We start from the raw sequence: 23084 nt of genomic DNA, 5'->3' as shown, positions 1-23084 counted from the left end.
GGTTGACAGGGTTCGTAGAGGGGAACACGTGAAATCTACGACGGGCTGTAGAGGAATTCCTGTTTTATGAATTTTTGGGAGGCCGTGGAAGGCGGAGCCTTTTCTGCATATCAACCTCAAGTAAAGGGTTTTGAATTCTGGATGTTGCTTGAAAATTTCAGAGCGAATTTTGTTCATCCGCCTTTGGGCTCGGGTTCATCTGGCTTCTGGCTCGAATTTTCGTTCTTTTTAGTTCAGTTGTCCCCCACAAGGCAGTATGGAGAACAAATGTTAGTTTTCGTGTAGCACACGCTAATAGACAAGTTCATTGCGTGGTATATCTCAGCCAGTAAATCGTAAATTTCTCGCCTCGCGTTCAACCGGCTCTACGTAGGAGGTTAGCTATAGGAGGTCGAGGCCCAAATCGACAAACAACTTGGGGGCATACCGAATGGGTAACTCCTCTCTCGCTCTCTCACCCACTCTCTCTATGCATGAGTCTTCTGTCAAAATCATTTTTAGTCGTTTTTCTTGTACAGTGCTGTAGTACGGTGGCCCTGGTCTATATCGAGCGTCGGTGAAAGAACAGCCAGCAAAGCAACCAGCGTCGGGGCCCCGGAGCACGCAGGAACAGGCCTCGGATATAACGGCAAGTATAGAAGTTTACTAAGCTCGGATATAGCAAAGCATTTCAAAAGGCTCGTAGGCTGTAGTGAAGAATTAAATCGCTACGGACGGACATGACGAATCATTTGAAGTCTCCGGTATATATTTTCGGGAGCCGACCATTAGTACTTCGTAAGGGTGCGAGCACTCCCTTATACAGCTTCTCAAGCAGGTATAGACTGTAACAGCTTCAGAAAGACGTTAATATACAGCTTTTTTTTCTTTAAAGAAGTATAAATTTCTTTTAGTAGGCGATCATCCTCAACAGTGGCTTCGGTTCATAACTCGGAAGCGAGTCGCCAGAATTAACACGACACTATAGTTAAATGTGCACTATCTACCGAAGCATGCTTGCGGCCAACGCAGCGCAGCGATGCTGATTTGACAGCATTGAAAGATTTTGCTGATTATAAATAGCAATTCCAGAGTCCCAATAACGTTCCAGGTAGCGCATAAATTCGGCACGTATCGTAAGTAAACAGACTGCGATTAGAAATGCAGGAGAGCGCGACCTAAAATTTAAAAAAAAGAAGAAAAAAACTGATAGTTGGAAACGTCTATATACTTGGGTCGAGCTTTCAACGACTGTTCGAGAATGTCGTTGCAGAATATGCATGTGCTTTATTATGAACAGTCTTTAATGAAAGAAAAGAAGAAAAAAAAGAGAAAGGGAGTAGAATGCATCGACGATCATTCTCAATGTAAGCCATCCACCAAACACTTGCAGAAAGTCATTCACTTTATTAAATTAATTATAATCTTTAAAAGTTGCAGTGATAATATTTAGGATAGCGTTTGTTGTTTCATTGCGCAATTCCGTAGCGAACAAAGCCGTTAGCCAGCACATTTGTGGCTGTAATGTACGTGGCTGTACATGTAGGCCGAGTCGTCACATGTCATTTATCCTTCACAGTTTCACCGAGCTCCATTTCACCTTCGCACACGCCGAGCAGTCTGTCTGCGATAGAAAAATAGAAGAGGGAATCGAGCGATAAAACTTGCTGGCACCCTTTTCTTTTTTTCGCGCCGGCAGAATCGCTGTACGGATTAGGTGTTGAAGAGTGTGACATCAGAATCGGGCCGATAACCGCGGTCAGCTTTGCCGAGGTAACATGTTCGATAAGGCGCACTGAAACATTTCGTATCGCCCCACGCCTGCGGCTTCATGCTGGAGTGCGCCCTTTCGAGTGCACTTTCATCGTTACTGCTCGGCGCAACTCTGAAACGCCGCAGTTGTGTGTTGTACTATATTGGCGATCCGTGGGCATACCGCCATACACCAACCGCACGCCATACCCGCCGTGGTTGCTCAGTGGCTATGGTGTTGGGGTGCTGAGCACGAGGTCGCGGGATCGAATCCCGGCCACGGCGGCCGCATTTCGATGGGGGCGAGATGCGAAAAACACCCGTGTGCTTAGATTTAGGTGCACGTTAAAGAACCCCAGGTGGTCAAAATTTCCGGAGTCCTCCACTACGGCGTGCCTCATAATCGGAAAGTGGTTTTGGCACGTAAAACCCCAAATATTATTATTACCAACCGCACGCCGTTTGCCGGTTACAAGTGTTTCGCGGTCACACGAAGAAGAAATGTAAACAAACATTTGATACACATTTATGACAATTGCCAACTGGCTTCACGCCTAGATGAATTGCGAAACATTATCGTCTCTTTCGTACTTCATGCAGTATGCGCATGGTTGGAACGTTCGGTAGTTGAAACCTTGATTGGTGCGTCCGCATATGAGAGTGTGCGCAAGTTCATGTTTCGACAAAATATGGTTAAGTGTCAGTGTCGCCGAACACTTTGACACGGAGAGAAAGAGACTGCACTTAAATTCGGTTGTTATGCTGATCGGTGGGTGCTCTCAATCCGCTCAGTCTCCCTGCCCCTCCACTTTGGGCAGTAACACTTTTAAAGGTGAATGGAAATTCTTTCTTGCTAGTTAAAGAGGCGATGCATCACATCCAACCACCATGGATGCGGTGATTGCATGTGATGACTTTAGGGTGACTGCAAGCTCCTGAAGTCCCTGCATGCAATACTGGTCTAACCAAAAAGTGATGGATGGCTTCCCCGTGGACGTTATGGAGACATGTCGTTGCCTGAGGATGTGAAGCGAGCGCGTGCAGTCTATTTGCAAAGAATAGCGTAAAATCTACAGCCTTGTGCCATTAAATCTCGCACGATTAATCGGACACTGAAAAGACACGCATTGTAAAATTAAGTGGCATGTAACACTTGGGAGACAGAGAAGGAAAGGGAAGCAGAAAGCCAGTGATCTACACCTTCAACTTTAAAGCGCCGACGACACTGGAGCGTTCCTCATGATTATGAAAAAAATGAGGCTGAAAGGAGTAGAACTGAAAAGTAGTGGGCATATTAACAAAGAGTGGAGAAAGGTTCGTTTCTCTCTTAAAAGGATGTTCTCGTGGCGTTCTTATTAAGATCTCGTAAGAACGTGCTGGACCAGAAGGAATGAGTCTATACCAGAAGGCACGGACTGGGGCTTTAGGTCCTCCGGTATACTCATAATTGATCTCTCTCTCTCTCTCTCTCTCGTAGTTCCTGAAAGTTGGGTCGCGTTTTGGCACCAAAACACCCTTTTGAAGCATGTCCAGTTACTAAGAGATAACAGCGCACATCTTCAAATTTCTTGAGCGACGCCCTGGACTGAGGGCATCGATGGATATTTTTTTTAATTGTGGAATAAAGTGATCTCTCTCTCTCTCTCTCTCTCTCTCTCAGATTTATTTCCCTTTCTTTCGTTTTCGTGCCTACAAGCAAAAAAAAAAAAAAAAAAGAAGCCCTTTCCAGCCAACGCAAACGGAAGCGCCTTTGTTCCCAAACGTTTTTTTTTTTTTTTTATAACATCGACCCCAATGACGATACTGTGCTCTCGGTACGCTCAAACATATTATATTTTTTTCGTTGTTCGTTTTTGTAAACAACACACGGTCAATACTTCAGCCTATTATTATTTACATTTCTGCAATTTTCGCAAATACTTGGTACGCGCAGAGAAACAGCCATTCAATTATCATCTCCTCCACCTGCGGGAAACGTGATATGATTTGATTTTTAATGTCTAATTTTCTTTTTAAAACGCAGAAGCAAATAGAGGCACCATCGTCTTATGTAGCCTGATGTTTGAAGTAGCGCGACACAAGCTAGCGTCCGTGGGCACTGTAAATTTCTTTAGCTTCCTTCTGTTGTGAATGTCTGGTGTCCATGCGGCCAACGAAGGCTCCGTGGATGTTGCCGTGCCAAATGCCAGGAGAAAGAAGGGTTCCGAGCAACGTTAAAGAGAGTGAAAAAAAGGATTATATTTAAAAAAGTACATGGTTCACTTTTACAACACGGCTTCAACTATCGGAGCACACTACATGCCAACATCGTTGCGTGTCCGAGCGTCTACCTTTTGGGCAGGCGCATGGCTTTGTGTAAGCGCTTATTCTAAGGTCACGGATTACTGCGTTCTTTTCTTCTTTCTAGAGGTGCGAAGACGTGAAAATTCTTTCGGCTCTCTCGTTGAAGCTTTGGACTACAGAAAACTTGTGGCAGGTGGGATGATTAGAAACAAAGTCAAGACATCTTCCTGTACGTGTATGTATGTGATCCGCTTTTTTATGCCCTTTTCTTCCCGCTTTCCCTTGTTGAGGGAATCAACTGGCCAATCACACACGCCGAAATTTTCACCACCTCTGTCGCCCCTGACTGGTCTCCAACATGGTGCTCCTGTCTCCAACGTGGTGCTCGTGTCTCCGATGTGGTGCACCTGTCTCCAACGTGCACAATAGGAGGCAACCACGTGGCAAACTGAACCTGCCGACGACGTTTTCCCCGGAAGATCTCGGCGATGACCCTGTCATCGATCAGTGACCGCCTCTTCGTGACGGTCAGGAGAGGCGAAGTTGATGTCTTGAAGCGAGCTGCTTTGAAGTAAATTATGAGGCGTGAACATCAACCGTGAGAGCTGCGTGTCGCTGGTGGGACAACCTTGGTTTTGGGGAATCGCCAAGCAAAATAACACCCGTTACAGCTGCGTGTCGCTGGTGGGGCATCCTTTGTTCTGGGTAATCGCCAAGCAAAACAACACCCATGTCAGCTGCGTGTCACTGGTGGGGCATCCTTTCCTCTGGGGAATCGTCAAGCAAAGCAACACCCGTGACAACTGCGCGTTGCTGGTGGGACAACCTTTGTTCTGGGGAATCGCCATGCAAAATAACACCCGTTACAGCTGCGTGTCGCTCGTGTGGGCATCCTTTGTTCTGGGTAATCGCCAAGCAAAACAACACCCATGTCCGCTGCGTGTCACTGGTGGAGCATCCTTGGTTCTGGGGAATCGCCAAGCAAAACAACACCCGTGACAGCTCGATTCAGAGACTCGATTAGAAAATGAGTCATCAATCACAATTATAAAAAAAAACTATACTATCGGTCCTTTTCTTCCTTTTTTTCTTTTTTTATGTTGGAGGTTATTTTTAAATGTGAAGAGCATTCGGTATGGCTCACAAATTACTTGTTGCCGATGTACAGAAAACGTTATTCACCGAGCTGTTCGCTATTTATAGCCATCATGCTCCAAATATTCGCCACAGTCACTCATTTATTTCGTTGCTCCCGCGAGAGCAAAAGTTAACACTAACTGAAGTGATGTTATGCGCTTGCTTATCATTACACTTGCCACTGGTCGAAAATGATAGCGTGTACAATCTGCAGTCGTTTCATGCCACTAACCATCTGATGAGTGGAGCTGTCTATTTGGCGCCAACATGTAACATGAAATAGAAACACAAGATCATCACTCTGTGCAAGGTAGCACTATCAAGTTTGATCGAGCCAGTACACATAAGCACCACTGAAGCTTCGAAAAAGCCTTAGCCTGCGCAGTAGCACTAATGATGGCTAACGCCTCTGTATATAACGACTCCCTGACTATATATATACTCAGAGATAAATAAGCACGATTATTCGAGCAATCGTCAATTTTTTTTCTAGCACAACCATCAATGCGTGATGTCGCACTTCAGCACGCGGCTTTAAGGCAAATGCACGAGTCTCCGAACGAATTACAGTCAAAACGTGATTCGATGTACGTCACTGAACACATTATATAGATTATACATTTGCAAGCGCACGGAATTCTTCAGTGAGGAGCAAGGATGTCACCGACCTTACAGTATAAGGTGAGGCTCGAACAGCGCATTCGGTCCTATCCGACACTTCAATGTTGAAAGGAAGACAGCTCGATTACTTGTGAAGAAGAGTCTTTGCTCCTGCGTGTGCGCAGCAGATAGTGTTCCCCGAAGTACCGAGAGTATAGTGCGAAAGGAGGTCTTGCGCCTTCTATACCCGCGTATCTATGTACGGGACACTGGTCTGAGGGCTACGTGGTAACACGTTCCTAGGCAACGGAAGCAGACGCTCGAGCTGAGCAAACGCCGGCCTGTAGACATGTCAGGCTAAAACCTACCTGTAGCAAACATCTTAATAAACGAGAAAACTGCCCAACCGTTGTACTATACAGGTTTGTCAAAGCAGCAGTGTAGCTAACAGCAGGTGTAATGTTATCTCGTTTGACGTATGAATTAATGATTGCAAAAGCAGCGTGTCCAGCGAATGATGCACATTTCACGTTAGACATATCGGGTGACTAATCCGACCATATTTTGCCCAATTGAGCACATATATATGATTGCACTTCAAGGCCCGGCATGTCTCTCCGATCTCGTGGCTGTGGAAACCAAAATGGAGGATGAAGCGGCTTACCGCTCACTCACCCCATCTCCCCAACCTGCCGACATATTCAGTGGCGGGCAAGTGACCGTCGCTCTCTCCCTCTCTCCACGACCCCTGGATCGATTAACACTCTCGATGCTTCCGTCCTGCAGATTAATTGCGATCAATCTTATATCTGGAGTCAACGTAATGAGGTATAATCATTGGCGTTGACAGAATAGAGGATCAGGAAAGATGAATCTAGATCACTGGCGTTTTATAGTAGGTACTTTCGCATGTTTACCATGAAAGTCCCTATATGAGGCTTCCAATTTCGCCCTATGAAAATAAGCCGCTAAATTCACAGGGCAAGGAGCAGAATAAGTGACTGCAACAGTCCGCCAATTAAGGTATCACATGTCATGTCTCTCTCTCTCTCTAATGATAATCAGTCATTTTATGTATCGATTCCGACGTAAAATTAAGTTGAAGCTGTACAAACATGAGTTCCAAGCATGGGGCTGGTGCTCAAACGTTCTTCTTCGATGCGCGCAACTGCTGCAAACTCTAAGCGTGGTTCGGCCGCTGTCGTTTCGGAAAGCGTACTCCCTGTTCTGTTCTCTTTCATTCTCCGAGTTTTTGTGTTTCTGCCGAAGCACTTGATATGCATAAGTTACCGGAAACGCAACTATAGCCAAACTATCTGCCATAAATGCATGCTTCCCTTTCCTTTTCCCTCCGTCCCCTAAATATCAACAAAGCAGTTCAGAAGCCCTTGCGCCACAACGATATTCACCTTTTCCTCGGGATTAATTTTTGTGCATTTAGTACAATTATATGCTCTTTATAAAGACGAGATAAAGAAAGAACACACAAAACAAGCATATGTTGTTCCTCAATGAAGAGAGGCCACTTTACCTTTTGTTGTGCCTTTAAGAGTTATGCGTTCAGTATATGTACGAGGAAAAAGAAAGCCTACGCCGTTCCCTCATATAGAGAGATCACTTTACATTCTGTTCTATCTACACAGACAGCAGACGCTTCAATTTATAACGCTTAAATTTCGGTCAATCATGGTGCAGCCTTTTCTTTTTTCTTTCTTTTTAATGCGGCATTACGTAACTGATATATCCTCTATATGCTCGAATGCTTCGCGTGCTTCTTGAGGCTACAGAAACGAAATTTCTTTTTAAGTCCTTGTCGGTGCGTGCATTTCTTGTAACAAATATACAAGCGTTCGGCCAAGTAGATTAGCGAATATGGCCTTACATAGAACATGCCGAGCGGCATAAAAGATGCAGCGGCACGCGCATAGAATGACACGTATAGAAAAGGCAACACAAAGGAGAAGACTATAGCGTTTATGTGATTGTCCTCTTTGCGAGTTTGTTTATGCACAATGAAAAGAGAAGTTCACAGCACGCACGCACGCACACGTGCGAATGTTTTGTCATCCTTTCGTCTCTTACTCCAGCCATTTAGCCCCCTTCTATACTTTACCCCAGTGCAGAGTATCCAAAGGACTCAGCCTGGTTAAGCTTGCTACATTTCCTTTGTCCCTTCCCTCTTTCTCTCTCTCTCTCTAGTTTATTCTCCGCTGAAGCGTTGATGTTGTACATAAATATACGTATATCATTACGCTCAACAAGGTCTATCACAGAGCAGATTTTAATTTCACATTAAAATTGCGCAAGCGAACTGACATAATAATCCGGCAACTCGGAACCCAGAAATCAACATGACGCAAAAGATATGCAGATACCATGCACGCACTGTGGGAATCGACGTAAGCGAAGCTGTCCGCGTTGGATCCTTTGATTGACAATAATTAGTGGCAATGCTGACGGCTAAAGCTTAATTTCTTCAACGTTTAGGCGAACAGGAGAGTGGTGAGTTGATGTTAAGCGTTACCTTGCGTGCACCACCGCTGTTTGTCTGCGTAGTACACAAAACACAGGTGTTTGCTTGAGGCGTTGAGCGCCATAATTTACAACCTCTGAGAGGGTTGAGCGTTGTCATTTCCTCACATTACACATCGCATTGTGGAAGATGCAATAAACTTGAATTGGATTATTGGGCTGTACATGCCAAAACCACACTCGGATTATGAGGCAAGCCGTAGTGGTGGACTCCGGATTAATTTTGACACCGTGGTGTTCTTTAACGTGTCCCAAAATACAAGCGCACGTGCGTTTCCTGTTTCGCCCCTGTCGAAATGCGGCTGCCGCGATTGGGATAAAATCCACGACCTCTACCAATGCCATAGCCGCAAAGCTAACGCGGTGGGCGCAGAAGTGTTGATTTGACGGTCGACTGCTTCCGTATATAGCGTCTCCTGGACCCTGCGGTACGCCTTTATTAATGCGGCTCTGCTTCTGCACGCCCTGCGTAATTTGTCAGCTTGACATATTTGCATGGCGCTTATTTTTCAGAAATATCAACAGCGTACGGTGCGGTACCTTGAACTTAAGCTTATCCTGTTTCCCCACAACCGCTGTCGTACGGTAGTGGTGTTTCCTTGCCTTCTTCTCTTCTCTCTACAGTTCTATCTGCGTCCCCTCTGGCCTCGCACGTTAGTAGAAAGGGGAGCTCCGCAGTTTTTGCAATGCTTCTGAGGCGAGTCATGGATAATTACAGCTGTCAAGCGGCTAATGTGGCGACGGCCAGGGAGCTCCAGAGGGCATTGTGCAGATTCAACGCGGTGGGGTGAAAATGAGTTTCTCCTGTCGCCTTTCCTCTCTTAGTCGCGCCTGTCATATATATACACGCTCTGAAATCCCCCCCCCCCCCACGTGGTGTGCACGACAGCAGCAGCAGCAGCAATGGGAAAGTCGAAGGAAGAGGCACAGAAAGCTTCGCTTTAAGAAACAGTCGTGGAAAAGGCGCTGAAATTCTCTGCGACTTGGATGGTTTTTTGGTGACGTTCAGCGACTGTACTAGTGATTTGAAGACAGGCGTGGCCAACGCACATCACTGGTTTGTGGGTCAACGTGATCACTGGCTGTCATCGCCATGATGTCATATCGCAAAAAGCCTATCGGGACAGTGGACTGGCGCTATAGCCGGCATTCAAGCCAGAACTATTCGAACTAACGAACGATATATAGGGTGCCCCCTATATACATATATATATATATATATATATATATATATATATATATATATATATATATATATATATATATTATAGTAAACCCTCATTTGTACGAACGTCGATTTACCAATATTTCAGAATAACGAACTTTTTAAAAATCCCCGGCAGTTTTCTTATAGATTCTATGCAAAAATGTTTCAGTTTAACGAACTCGCTCAGAGGATCAAGGCTTATTTTTACGATCAATTCAACGAAGTTTTGCGACCTGCACTGCAGGCGCAACCGATGCCCGCCCACATCAAACCGCCGCTCCAGCGGCAATGTAACGTCGCTGGCGCTACAGCGCCCCTGGGGCAAAGCGGCGATCTGTCACACCACAAACCACGTGGTGTGTGCTTTTTTCCGACCGGCTAGTCGTGGCATGGTCGTCGTCTCTTTCTTTCCAGTCTATTCGGTTCCGCGTATGCACACAAACGACCCACGTGGTGTGCACTGATTACCTGTGCTGGACAGACGGATCTGGAGATTGTTTCCTGTGTTCGTCCTGAAGAAGAAGAGTGCGACGAAGAAGAGGCAACTGCCGAGCCAGTTTCAAGCAATATAACTCTAGCTGAGGTTGTAGGGTATACATTGGAAAGTTGAGAGACTTTGTGTCTCAACAGCAAGCTGTGCCAGAAGAAGTGTACAAAAACATTGACTTTGGACAGTTTTGTTACTTCCTGTGCTTTAAAAGTACAAGTGCAGAAGATTACAGATTTTTTTTTCTATGTGAGAAAGGCAGCATTATAACTGTTATGAACTTGTACTTGTTAATATGTACAAGTTCCATTTTACACATTTCTAACACTATGGATGCCATGTCTTTTGCTCCATGAATTGCACTTCAAACTTTTGACTCTGTATGCCATGTCTTATGTTGGTCTAGTGAACATTCAGTTTAGTGATCTTTCAGTTAAGTGAACTATTTCCTTCGGTTCCTTGAAGTTCACTCAAGTGAGAGTTCACTGTATATACAATAATTTGCCTCGAGTTGTATCAACAAAGTGCACAAAGCATGGTACCGAAGAGACACAAAAGTATGGGTTACATATATCTTACGCAGTATTCAACCCAACATGTCGTCGTCTTTCACAGTTCCAAAAGATGGGTTGCTATAGAAAAGGGTGTCATTTTATAGAGGAAGCGACCAAACTTGAAAGCTTGAATTGGTAGGGCTTAGATATAACACAAGCACTTGATGGACATTATATACGAACATAGAGACGCTGCAATGTGGTAGCAGTGCAAGGAAGCCACGTAGAGGAGCAATTTTGCTGAGAAAATTTCGTTTCTAGAGATGAGTTGATGGCATATAGCGTGCCAGGAGCAAGAATTCTCCCTACAGATTTATGCTTGAAGGTTCATAACTTCATGTCAGTTTTTTTATGTTATGGAGAAAACCATGCAGAAAGTAGAAACGTTTTCAAAGCATTAACATTTCTTTGTTAAGTTTTTCACTGAAATATCAACAAGTGCGTGGGAATATCGCCACAGGGTTCACGGCGGAAGAAATTTCGACCAGTCAGTCGGTCAGCTCAATCAGTCAGTGAGCAAAACTATTAACAGTCGGAACTGCTTATATATGTTATATATACAACAATCGATAGCGTTTCACCTCCCAACGCCCCAGCTTGCTATATGGGAGACGTCACAATGGAAGACTCGGGATGAATTTCCATTGACCACCCGAGGTTGTTAACAAGCACCAAAATCTTAGCGCGCGAGTGTGATTTGCACTCCTCGCCTGCATGGAAATGACGCCTCCGCCGCGTGGAATCGCACCCGCAACTTCGTGATGGGCAAGAGGGCTTATACCAGCAGTGCTGACCAGCAGCGGCAGACGAAACCGCTTATCTGAATTAGACGTTAACGTTGCGGAAGCGCCACATGTGGGAGGAGCCCTAGGAGAGTCATGATAGGCACGTGCAGCGCCTAGACTTCATCGGTAAGATTGCCTAACAAGAAGAAGCATTGTTCCGCAGCGCGTTATCTTCCATCTTGACACGACTTGGCAATAAAAAAAAAATAGCCGTGCGGCATCGTGAAGTGCCGAATCAGGCATTTGCATATCTACACCTTCTATAGTTGATGGGACTATCGCATGCGCATGGTCGTGCTGAAACCGTAGGGTGCAAGAAAGTGCTTTTTCTCTGCGCCGGTACGATGGTTCATTGCCCCAACGCACAACGACATGCAATTCAGACCCTGCGGTGCCGCGCTTTTATGCCCTGCAACCTCTCCCCGACATATATATATATATATCGTGCTGTTCTTCCCGTTTCACTCGAGTGATTGCAATGAAATCCTATCATTCGATAATTTTCTATCGAAATACGCATGACTTCGTGTGAGCTATATGCCATTGTGATCTGTTGCTGCTGTGTATAGCTGCTGTTGTCTACGAGTCAACAAAAGTCAATGTCAACCGAAACGCCACAGCACATCAGTGCTTTTCGTTAGTTAATCTCAAACACGATACATGCACACGAAAACTATTACAAATAGCACACCATTCAGCTTTTGCTAAATAAACTCACTAACCTTCGGGTATAGCTATGCGTATATATCGATTTATTGCCGTGCACATGTACACATATATATCCGAACCCAAAGTGTCGCCTTATCACGGCCAACTCCATATACAGAGCAATGGCGTGGTGGAGCATTGCGCAATCCCACGCGTCCAACGCACATCACGCAGTCGCCGCCGCTCCTCCAGTCACGTGCCTCTCTACGTCAGAGCACTCCGCTTGCGCCTCCTTACACGTCTTGACATTCATACCTTTACACTTGCTTCACATACATCCCTGTTACCTACCTTACCTATATGCCTGGTTCCATCGATTACATACCTCCCCGAAGAACATGTTTTGTTTCCTATATTTAATGCTGTCGCATTAAAACTCGTTCGCAGACACACATCGAGTGCTGGTATCAGACTGGACACGGCAATACTTGTTACACTGCCTTTAGGATCGGCCCGCGTTACAAACTCGGGTAACACCAACCGCCAGCTTTAATTTGCATCATGCTAGCAGTTACGATAACAGGGGCACGATGGCGCAGTTAAAGAGACGCCACACTCCACCATTAAGCTTGCCGAAGCGTTCGTTACATAGGTTCACATTATATAGAACAATATCGGCGATTCCGACCTCTGTGTGTCGTCGACTGTGACTCGGTACCGAGTACCACGGTTCAAAAGGCCCCGCAAGAAAACTGCCTGCCTTGAGATTAGGTACCGCTGAGTCACGTCAAAATCTGCGGTTAGAACCAACGATATTTGTTGTCACGTGAATGCACCTTAACAAACAGATATAATATATCGAGAATTAGCATAACGCAAGGCCATGGAAGAAAATGGATTAGGCCATTTCAAGTATAAGAGTACGGGATATATTTAGAGAGAGTTTCTGCATAAAATAACTTAGTTGTTATACACAGTTCTGAACAATGTTTGGATTCGGTGGGAATGTATCTTCCACAGCGACCTCACTAATAAGAGCAAAGGTATGTCAACGACTATTGGGACACCCGGATTAAATAACAGCAAAGAGATCACTTCAATAATGAAGGCGTTAGTTGTATGCATTTAAGATGACATTCGTGTCAAATAGTTTTGTTTTCAAGTAGTGTAAATTATTGCTCCAATCTAACAAGAGTTTCACGTCCCTATACGCATTTGAATAACAACCACACGCATGTTCGCATAGATATAGGGTGTAAGCTAATCATGGCAAAGTAATCCATCCACATCAAAAGATGAGAATGTGGAGTATACGCTTATGATGAGCTCCTAATGTCGAAAGATTAAAGCGTCAGTCACAGTATACCATTCTACTAAGCGATGTTTACTGCCTCAAAATTACCATGGGATGAAGCCACGTGGCCATAACAAAGTAAATTAACCACGAGACCACACTTACTCAACTATGAGACTTTGCAAGGAGTACACCTGTCGGCAAGGTCTTGCAAATTGGAACTAATTGTCAATTTCTTCCCATTCGCCTGCATGGGCTGTCCCGTGACATAATGTAGGAATGAAATAAATGTAATTGTGGAGGCCTGTTTCATGCAGATACTGCAACAGCGACTCGTAATATGCGTTGTCCAGGAGCCATCGTTAATTGCACATAAAGTCCTTGTGGTTCTTCGCCTTAAAAATTGTGCTGTGGAAATGCCAGCTAACCAAGATATTCCGCATAAGCACACTTGTCCCTGTGTGACAGTGTCATCAAGAATCAAGCCTCACATACAGGTACTCACATTTCGTGTACATGTCGCGGACACAATGCTGAATAAAAAAAAAATTATCGAAAATAAATCCCCCTAGTATTGAAAGTGTGTCCTCGAATGAAAACAATTTATTTGTCACAATTGAGCTGACATGACGACTCATAAGACAGGGTGAACCCTTCAATATATGTATATCGCATGATAGATTGTTCGGTTACGAGCACACTTCTGGTACATTGGATGTGCTCGATTACGTGGGAAAAGAAGAGATATTGCACAAAGTATAACTCTTTCTCACCTCGTAGTTTACTGAACACAACTTATTGCCCATTTTCGTCAGGCAGGTCATAGCGATCGTCTGTATTGTAAACAGTACTGCCAGCGCTGTAGTGCTTATTTAAGCAGAAGAAGTTTACAACGTATGTTCTGCTAACTAGCGTTATCACTTTATGTGACGTTTATGCTTCGTCTGTCCATAAGAGTTGCATTTTTTATCAATTGGTGTATCTGCATTTCACCGGTCAACTGCTTAACTCCCAAAGGCTCCCTTATACACATTTCACGCGTAACGTTGCATAGGTTGATGAATGCCTGGCCAGCATGCTTATCAGAACACTATATATATATATATATACACGTCAGAATATTGAATATTTTAGGCTTTATAGTATAATAACCAAATGGAGGGGGAATGCAAGAACGGCGTGTGAATTACCAATTACCTTTGGGTTAACGTTAATGAATCCCAGCTGGCGAAAATTAATCTGTATACCTTCCCTACTACGTCCTTCGTCGGGGCCGATTGTGATTCAGATTGTTAAACCTAGTTAACATATAACAAACATGTATGCATTTCTTCAAGAATTTGTAGCTTGTTGCAATGTGCTCAAAGGAAGTTCGTCGAGCTATAGATTATATCAGAAATGCATGAATCATGAACCAAGGTATACTTGAAATTGTGCAGGATAAATGGGCAGTTCACACATTCGAACAGGAAACGACTCCACGAAACGACAGAACAACTGAGCAATATCAATCCTTTCTTTACGAAAAGTGCACGGCATGAACGGTACTCTAACTATATGCGGGTTTCGAGCGTTCAACGAATAATGCTCCCAGCTGAAACAGCGTTCGGACTCGTTCATTCTCGTAAGATCCAACGACTCAATCATGCATGCACTTCGTTGTATACGAGGCCATTATAAACATGGAACGAACACTTGTGATGACACCACCTGAACGTTTGACGACCGTTCTCGAGTGTTAACTTGCCTAGCAATATGCGTAGGTATTTATTCATGAATGTGAACTATAACCCGTGCAGTGCTGAAACGAAGATTTTCATACAGCCAAAGCTTACACGCGCGGAGAAAGTTGAATGAAGCACAAGTAGAAATGGGAGTCGTCAAGCAACCTGTATAACATTACACTCGGGGCAAGGTTGTTTCCTTATGCCAGTTACGAGATCGTAGAGAAATCGGTTTAGCCAAGCCAACTTTTTCGCGTACCCGAACTAGCGCGCACACTGGAAACAGGCGTACGCTGCCTGTGTCGCGATCGCAGCACCGACAGGCACACGCGCGAGTGCGACCGTGCAGGCGAGTGTACTCACATTGCGGTACGGCTTCGGTCATGGCGCCGACGCTGCTGGCGTCGGCCTTGGAGGGCGAAATCTTGGCGGTCGGACGGAGCACCAGTTTGACAGGTGGGTCGCGGGCTCGCGGGCCCGTCCGAGCGCGCGCCAGTGGGGCCTTTCGGCTGCAAGGACTGGAAGAGGTCCGCGCTCGAAGCAGCGGCTAGGCAGCGTCGTCCCGCCGGCCCGCAGCTGCACGTCCCAATTCGTCGCGACCGCAGATCCGGCAAGGAACTACGACAGCGGTAGCTCCCTGCGCGCCTGAGCTCACGATGGTGGCCACCACAGTCGGGGGAGGAACGTAGACGACGCCGGTTCCACTTCACGCCGCGCCGGCACCCACCACGCAACACGCGCTGATCGTCGCGTAGCTGCAGGGCCTGGGCCCCCTCGTTGCCTCGGGCCGGGGTGCACCCATCGCCTGGCGCCGCGCTCAGATGAAACACAACACACGCGAACACAACAAAACAAACGCCGCCGCACGAAACCGAACAAACGCTGCGTGGCAAAATTCGCACCGCCGACGCGACCACCGGGCGAGCGGTGCCGTACTGCGGCCGCCGCAGCGGGGGCCTGGCGACCGCGTCGCGTAACTCCGCCCTGCGGGCGCGCCATTGGCGGATCGCTTTAAATGGTCGCCGCCGTCACGTGCGACTCCGTTCGCGCGCGAGGCATCCGCTAACGGAGGGCACGCCCACCCCGCGGGCAGTGGGAGGAGCATGATGGAGATTGATGCGGCCTGCGCCACGACCTGCCGGAGGGGTGTCCGAGGGGAGAGCAGCCGCATCGGCGCGAGGTGCGTGCATTGTATCGCCGAGAACTCGCTGCCGAGGACGGCGTGGGTCTTCCGCGCTCAGATGGAATTGACCCGATGCCCGGCCCCGGGCTGCCGACGCCCTGGCCCGACTTGTCTTCGCTGCCGGAGACCTCGCACCGTTTTTAAACAGTGGAATCGCCGACAAACTTCCTTGTCGCGTCTCTCAAGAGCCGCTGCTTCGCGGCGGATTTGGGCGCTTCGCTGCCACCTTTATCTGCTTCCCAAAACGCCTTTGTAACTCCAGTTCCCGTGTTTGACCTTTCGCGGTTATCACCGGCGCTTGTTTGATGACTGGCTGGGCGGCACGGCTTTGGTGCAGTTGCCGAGACCAAAAGTCGCGCTTGGTCGAGCACTTGCCACTCCATAAGCGTGGCCCACGCCGTGTATGCACGGGGCTCCGAGCGCAACGGAGCGTGTAAGCGCGCGCGTGATCGATGGGGCAGTCACGTGAGGCGACCCGGAGAGATTATTTCGCGAGCAGCAGACGCTAACGCTCGGGTCAGCAGTGTGGCATCGCGGATATATGTGACTGCCACTTCGCTCCCCACAGGAATCTTGGCCTGCGGCTGTGGCTTTTCGATCATAATATCATCTATTATACTGCTCATCCTTTACAAAAAAGTTCCGCACAATTTTTGAATGCGTTATCACGGCTCCCTCAGTGAGGCATGCGCAATATTCTCTCACAATAATAGTATTGTAATTTGTTGTCATAACTCGAAAATAAGCGTCATGAGTTGTCCCAGCCATCTTGCATTATGCATGAGTTCACGTGTAACAGATTCGCCGCGCATTTCATGCCTTCCAACTGAAAAACCATATATGATTATTTTGCAATCTAAGCATTGTTTACTGACATCACTGTTATTGCTTTACTTAATTTCTAGATTACTTCCGAAGCGGTAGGGTGCATTATACGCGACTGCTGTTAAAGGAGACTTCTGTGATTTGGTGCAAAACTCCAAGTGTAACTTATACCCCCCTCCCCCCCCCCCCTCCCCCGATATATGATAGAGATTCGTGAATTCTCCGAGATTCCTTTAAACAAGTCAAACACCACGTTGATTATAGACTGCGCCCTTGTGTCGATGAGCCTTCTGTCTATATTTTTTTTTTCGTCTGCTGCCTGACTCAAATAAATTAATTCTGTGTGCCTGTGCAAATATATTTTTAGTAGTTTTGGAACAACCCCCATTCATGTCAAGTGATTGTATATATATATATATATATATATATATATATATATATATATATATATATATATGGTAGACTTGAACAAACTGACGGGGGTTATATTCCTGCCGAATCGAGAATCGGCACTGCAAAAACAAGGAGAGCCAGCGAAGTTATCAAACTACACAAAAGGCTTTTGATCAATTGGAAAACTATATGGGAATAATTCAAACACCATATACCCGATCCGTACTTGTTTCGGTGCCATCATGATCTTATTTGTAGTCGACTAAGTTTCTGTTATCACTGTCTGTACAGCATTCGCTGGAAAAGGTCACAAGTATAACGTATTTTGCACTTATAATTTTGTGGAAACTGTACACAACATAACTTAAGTCTTTGATTGAATGACCATGCGACGTGGAACTTAATTTCTTCGGTGTTTTCTTCTCTGTCTCTTTCAAGTGCAAAATACTGAGCTGACGCGGAGTACATAAACCCTTGTTTCAACGCATTTGGGCTGAAATAAGCGATGCCGCTTGGTGGACGGTTGCAATAATAAGTCCACTATACCACACGCATCCCACATATCACGGTAGATTTGAATAAAGAATCAGTAAAGAATTTGGCTAACGCGTTTTTGGATGCCCTATTAATTCATCTTCGGCAACATGTGCCTATTGCATGCAGATACGCTCAGACGATAAATATGAAGGCGTTAATGTAATACAGTTGAACCCTCCATTGAATTATATGTTTACACTACATAGTAAAGACTCTCGTTGAAGATGCGCAGTGATGGATATTTTATCTTATTCTATGAGCCAGGTTTAACATAGGGGCGTTTAATTATGCTGCTGGTACTAGGGCAAACTGGTTTGTATATTATTTTCTTTATAAGCAAAATGCGTAAGCGACAATTCTTCAGCAAATTCGAGTGGGCAGATTCTAGATTCCCACTCGACGTGGTAGTGTTTAGAGCTATATTTAAGCATAATTCGTTAATTCTTATAATAATAATAATAATAATAATAATAATAATAATAATAATAATAATAATAATAATAATAATAATAATAATAATAATAATAATAATAATAATAATTAAATCGCCAGTGAGCATGCAGGCTTTAGAAGAGTACAAAAAGGAAAGACGGGAAAGCTCTGCCACAAGTATAATAATGGGCATACCTATCGAGTGCAGCTTAATAGGGTCAACGTTGCCACTAGCAGGTATACATACACGTGTTAAGAGGAATGCATCCGCGTATACCCGTGCTAAACTTGTAAACAATCCTTGCGTATACGTAGCTCCATTAACCGTTGTTTAGTGGAATAAAGATGTTTCAATTACTGAAGAAAATATTCTTCTCAAGCTGGGTTTTTATTTTGCCCTTCACAATGTGATACAAGCGATCAAGAACAGGCTAAGCCACACAGCAAACGATTCTCTCTGTGATTGAGCGAATGAGGAGAGAGGTTGAACCGCGCGAATAAGACGAGGACACGAAATACCACAGACAAACGCTTGTCTGTGGTATTTGCTTCCTCGTGTCCTTGTCTTATTCACGTTTGTCTGTGGTATTTGTTTCCTTGTGTCCTTGTCTTATTCGCGCTGTTCAACCTCAGTTATAAACATGAACCAACTAGCCCTCATCAAGATCCTACGAATGAGGAGCGGTCATTCCCTTGCCACTCGGAGTCGTTAAGGCATTCCTATAGTATAGCCTAACAGGGCAAGGATTGTAGCCAAACCATATTGCAGTTTTGTTTTTGTTTTTTTACCGACATCCGCACTGTATACGTTGGTATCGGCAGCGGGTGCCTGGCGAATGTGGAGGTTGAAAATAGTTTGAATTTTATTGCAATAAATAACACTATAATGGGTCGCTGTCCCTTCTTTTAATATATGGCAGGTGTATTTCTCTATACTCTGCCCCTTTACGGCACAAAGTTCTTGTCCCACTCTTCTTCGCTCTGTTGCTTACCGCCGTTCATGTAACGCGTCAAACCACTGCCGAAAAGTCGAGGAGGCGCAGTGCCAAACTATATATACTCGCAAAATTTTCGCAATGTATATTCGGTAAGATAGCGTATACTACCTGCTAGCCTCAAACAGCGAATCGAATATTTTGAAATTCGACTATAGCTATTCGTAATATCTATATGTTCTCACTCTAACATATATACTATGAAATTGAAGACTATATACACTTGAGGCGAGAAGTGTGTACTTATTTTAGACAGACTACACTGATCATTTTGCTTGCATATATATCAGGTGCAATAGGAAAAATATAACAACAAGAGGGACTACGCGTCTGTGCACGCACAAGCGCGCACAGACGCGTAATCATATATCATAGCTCTTCATATACCCACAAGTCACCCCACACGTCTGAAGGAAGCACACACGTAGTTGCACACAGCGTGGCCCGCTGTCTGTTGAGGTTATGTGCACTTGCCAACGGAGATCGACAGGAAGCAAATTATGGATACAGCTTAACTACTTTAAGCGCCCCCAAATTCTGTCTGTCTAATGCTTCAGTTTCCTTTCTTAATTTGTCAATTGCAAAAGGATTTTTGAGCTAATGTTTCTGCGAGTTTCATTCTGTTATTTGAACTACACACCGCAACTTTGATGAAATGTTACTCGGCTACCGGAACAGAAACGGCAATCCCGCGCGCAGTGTATTTGGGCGGCCCTGGTATACATTTCAGAAACATGGCTGTTATAAGTTATTCCTGTCAATAACAATAAAGGAAGATAACCCGGTATATACGACCACAATTATAGGGACACCAAGGCGAATCATTCGGGAGCATATATACATACTTTTCGCCGCGTTTTTCAACACAATTCTCGAAAATTACGCTAAATATTCTAACAGAAGTCGCTCAAAATGCACGTGACGTGTTTTAACGATCATTATGCAGTGAATCCAATGTCAAAGGCATAGGCCGGTTAATTTTTGCGTCTGATCAAACGAAAGAGCAAGTGAACAAGACCATATATAGTTTGACCGGATTCGATTTCGGTTAACAACAATATACTCAAGTGAATTCGCTTTCAGTAAATCAGTGAGCGACCCCTTCATCGTAACCCACCCAGGTGGAACTGTGAACCCTATTCTTCGCTGCTGGCGAGCTTGTTTTCGTTGCGTATATATAACTTCGTTGTAATGAAAGTACACGAAGTGCAAAGAAAAGCACTAGAAAGGGTGTTGGGCAATCCAGTCATTGGCATCTCCCTAGGTTAGGGGAAAGAGACTGTGGTAGAGAGGAGGGGAGAGGTGTCGAAATAAGCTTTACTATAGATTTCTCGCAGGCAGAGGAGAGAGTATACTGTAGTTACACAAGTACGTACATTGCACATCTAAGGAAATAAGCCCGTTCCACTTTGTATACGTGACATTTTTAGTATGCGTTAACTGAAGGTCGGGTATTTTACAAAGGAGAAATACCCATCTGCGTGAACTGCCTTAGCCAGGCGGCACAGCGAGTTGTGAGGTATAAGAGTGCAGAAGGAAGGTTCTAATGTATTCAGACCACAATGCGCGAATCGTGTCTTTCTTAACTATCCATTATACGTGCACGGAAAACCAACCGAAGACAATCCCGTTGAAGGAGCATGTAATCGTACACATCTACCGATATAACCTGCCCGCATCTTTCTTTCTTTTTTTTTTTTTTTCGGCCACAATTCCGATTATTGATATAAATTTGGGACTCCTAATGTATTCGCTATCGGCTCATCAAACTCAACAAAACAGACTGGTGGGCTAGTTGGTATTGCATGTTAATAGCTTCTATAGCGCAAAACAACGCACGACACGAGAGAAGGCATGCACGTACAGCTATGTCCTGTGTGCCCTCTATCGTGTCGTTCGTTTCTTTGCGCTAAAAACTGTTAATCATCAAACTCAGCGATTACACAGACGAACTAAACGGCGCTCGCAAATTGACGAGGAAGTACATAGGATGTACAAGGGACTGTGTGATGGAAAGCACGATGGCATGACAAACGCGATTGAAATCCCGATAAGAAAATAAGGCTGTGCGGACTGTTTGGGATGACATTAAATGGGAGAAACGTCACAAGTGCGTAGATTGATGTCTAAGTAATACCTCTGTTACACGGACCACCTTAACCGCGGTTAACGTAACCGCGGTTATAAGAGAGAATTCAGCTTGCCTTTACACACAAGCACACAGTCGCCGCTATTAATTTTTTAATCGAGGCAGTCCACCGGGGCTTTCCGTCATTCCTAGCTCTCCGATGTATACCAGAGTGTATGCATGCAGACATTTTCACTGTTTGAGTCCACAGAACTTAAGCTTTCGTTGCGTAATCGCATCTGTTCGCGTAAATGAGCAAAGAGTTGCAAAGTTGAATTTGCTGAAAGCTCGATCGATTCTCGCCGTTATAAGCGTGGCGTTTCTAAAAACGAGCGCGTTTGCCCCCGTTCTCGGATAAATATCTCGTCGCTTGCGTTATTTCACGAAACGCTGCGTCTTATGTGTGTGTGTATATATATATATATATATATATATATATATATATATATATATATATATATATATATATATATTTTAATGAGGACGTGGGATTTTAAAACGTGTACTTGAAAAATATTGTTTGTCCCCGCACAGAAGAGCGCAGAAGAAGCCAAGTGTCTACCTATTTCTCCATTGTATACCTATACTATATTCTTATGCGCGTCAACTCAGCATTCAGCATACGAATCAGCCAATATATTTGTGCTCACTTACAATCGGTTAGGCCGCAACACCCATGCATGTAATACACACATTGCGCTTGTGACAACCTCTGTGCAAAAAAGAAAAAGTAAAATATCCTTGACTCTTTGTTGTTGATGTTTAATAACCATGACAAAATTGTTAAATGTATACATCTTAAACTTTTGACACGGTTAATATTGTGAAGCTCCCGCTGCATACAATTGTATAAGGACCGTATACGTATTAGTGTGAATATACTATATAACCCGCAGGTGAGGTTACGGTGAGTGGGCGTATAGCAGCTCGGCATTTGGCGTTCGTGCGACAGTATTGTGCAACAAGCGAACAACAAGCGAACAACGATCGCAACCGCTTTTTTTTTTTTTTTTTTCCCGCCGAGGGCCGATGTGTTCCCGGTGGCACGTGCTATACCTCGCGTGCAGCTCGAAGAGTCTCGTCGAGAGGTGCACGACCGTGAACGCGGCGGCTGGGACCAGCGCCAGCAGCACCAGCTCGAGCTGCCTGCTTGCGAAGCACCACGCGGGTGACTCGCCGGGCGCGGGGTGGTCGACCGGGCCATCCATCAGGGAAGGGGGGCGTTGACACACGGCGGCGGCCAAGTCGTGCGGTGCGGTGTTGCTGACCTGCATGCTCGGGAGCCACCGTGAGCCCAGACCCAAACGACTCAATCACCACCGCGGCGCTTTCTTCCCGTGCGCCGTAATTTCTTTCCGATGGGCTTCGTCGGCCGGCCGGTCGAGCGTCGTCACCGTCGGGAGCGGGCTGTTTACTACTCGGGCCTGCGCCTGTGTGTACACGGGTCGGAGACGAGCTCGCGCACGAACACACAGAACCCCGTCACCCTTTTCTCTGATCGTGTGGGTCGCCCCCGGGCAGCGTACACAGACTTCCCGCTACATGCAGGCAATTATCTGTACACAGACGACTCCTTCAAAAGCCGCGAGCGCGCGTTTATGTCTCTGTA

The 23084-nt window shown here is 45.4% G+C and overlaps 1 protein-coding gene across 1 annotated transcript in view; it reads right to left on the bottom strand.

Annotated features, from left to right (window-relative positions):
- tup (LIM1_Isl and LIM2_Isl domain-containing protein tup) overlaps window positions 1-15469 on the bottom strand; it is a 153716-nt gene extending 138247 nt beyond the window's left edge. The window contains exon 1 of the mRNA XM_075680647.1: window positions 15346-15469. Within this exon, the coding sequence (XP_075536762.1) occupies window positions 15346-15367 (22 nt within the window). The 5' untranslated portion in view covers window positions 15368-15469. The remainder of the gene's footprint in view (window positions 1-15345) is intronic.
- Window positions 15470-23084: the final 7615 nt, after the last annotated feature.

This window comes from Dermacentor variabilis, chromosome 2 (genome assembly GCF_050947875.1).
Source record: "Dermacentor variabilis isolate Ectoservices chromosome 2, ASM5094787v1, whole genome shotgun sequence".
NCBI classification, from domain to species: domain Eukaryota; kingdom Metazoa; phylum Arthropoda; class Arachnida; order Ixodida; family Ixodidae; genus Dermacentor; species Dermacentor variabilis.
This window is presented reverse-complemented; position numbering and strand designations above follow the sequence as displayed.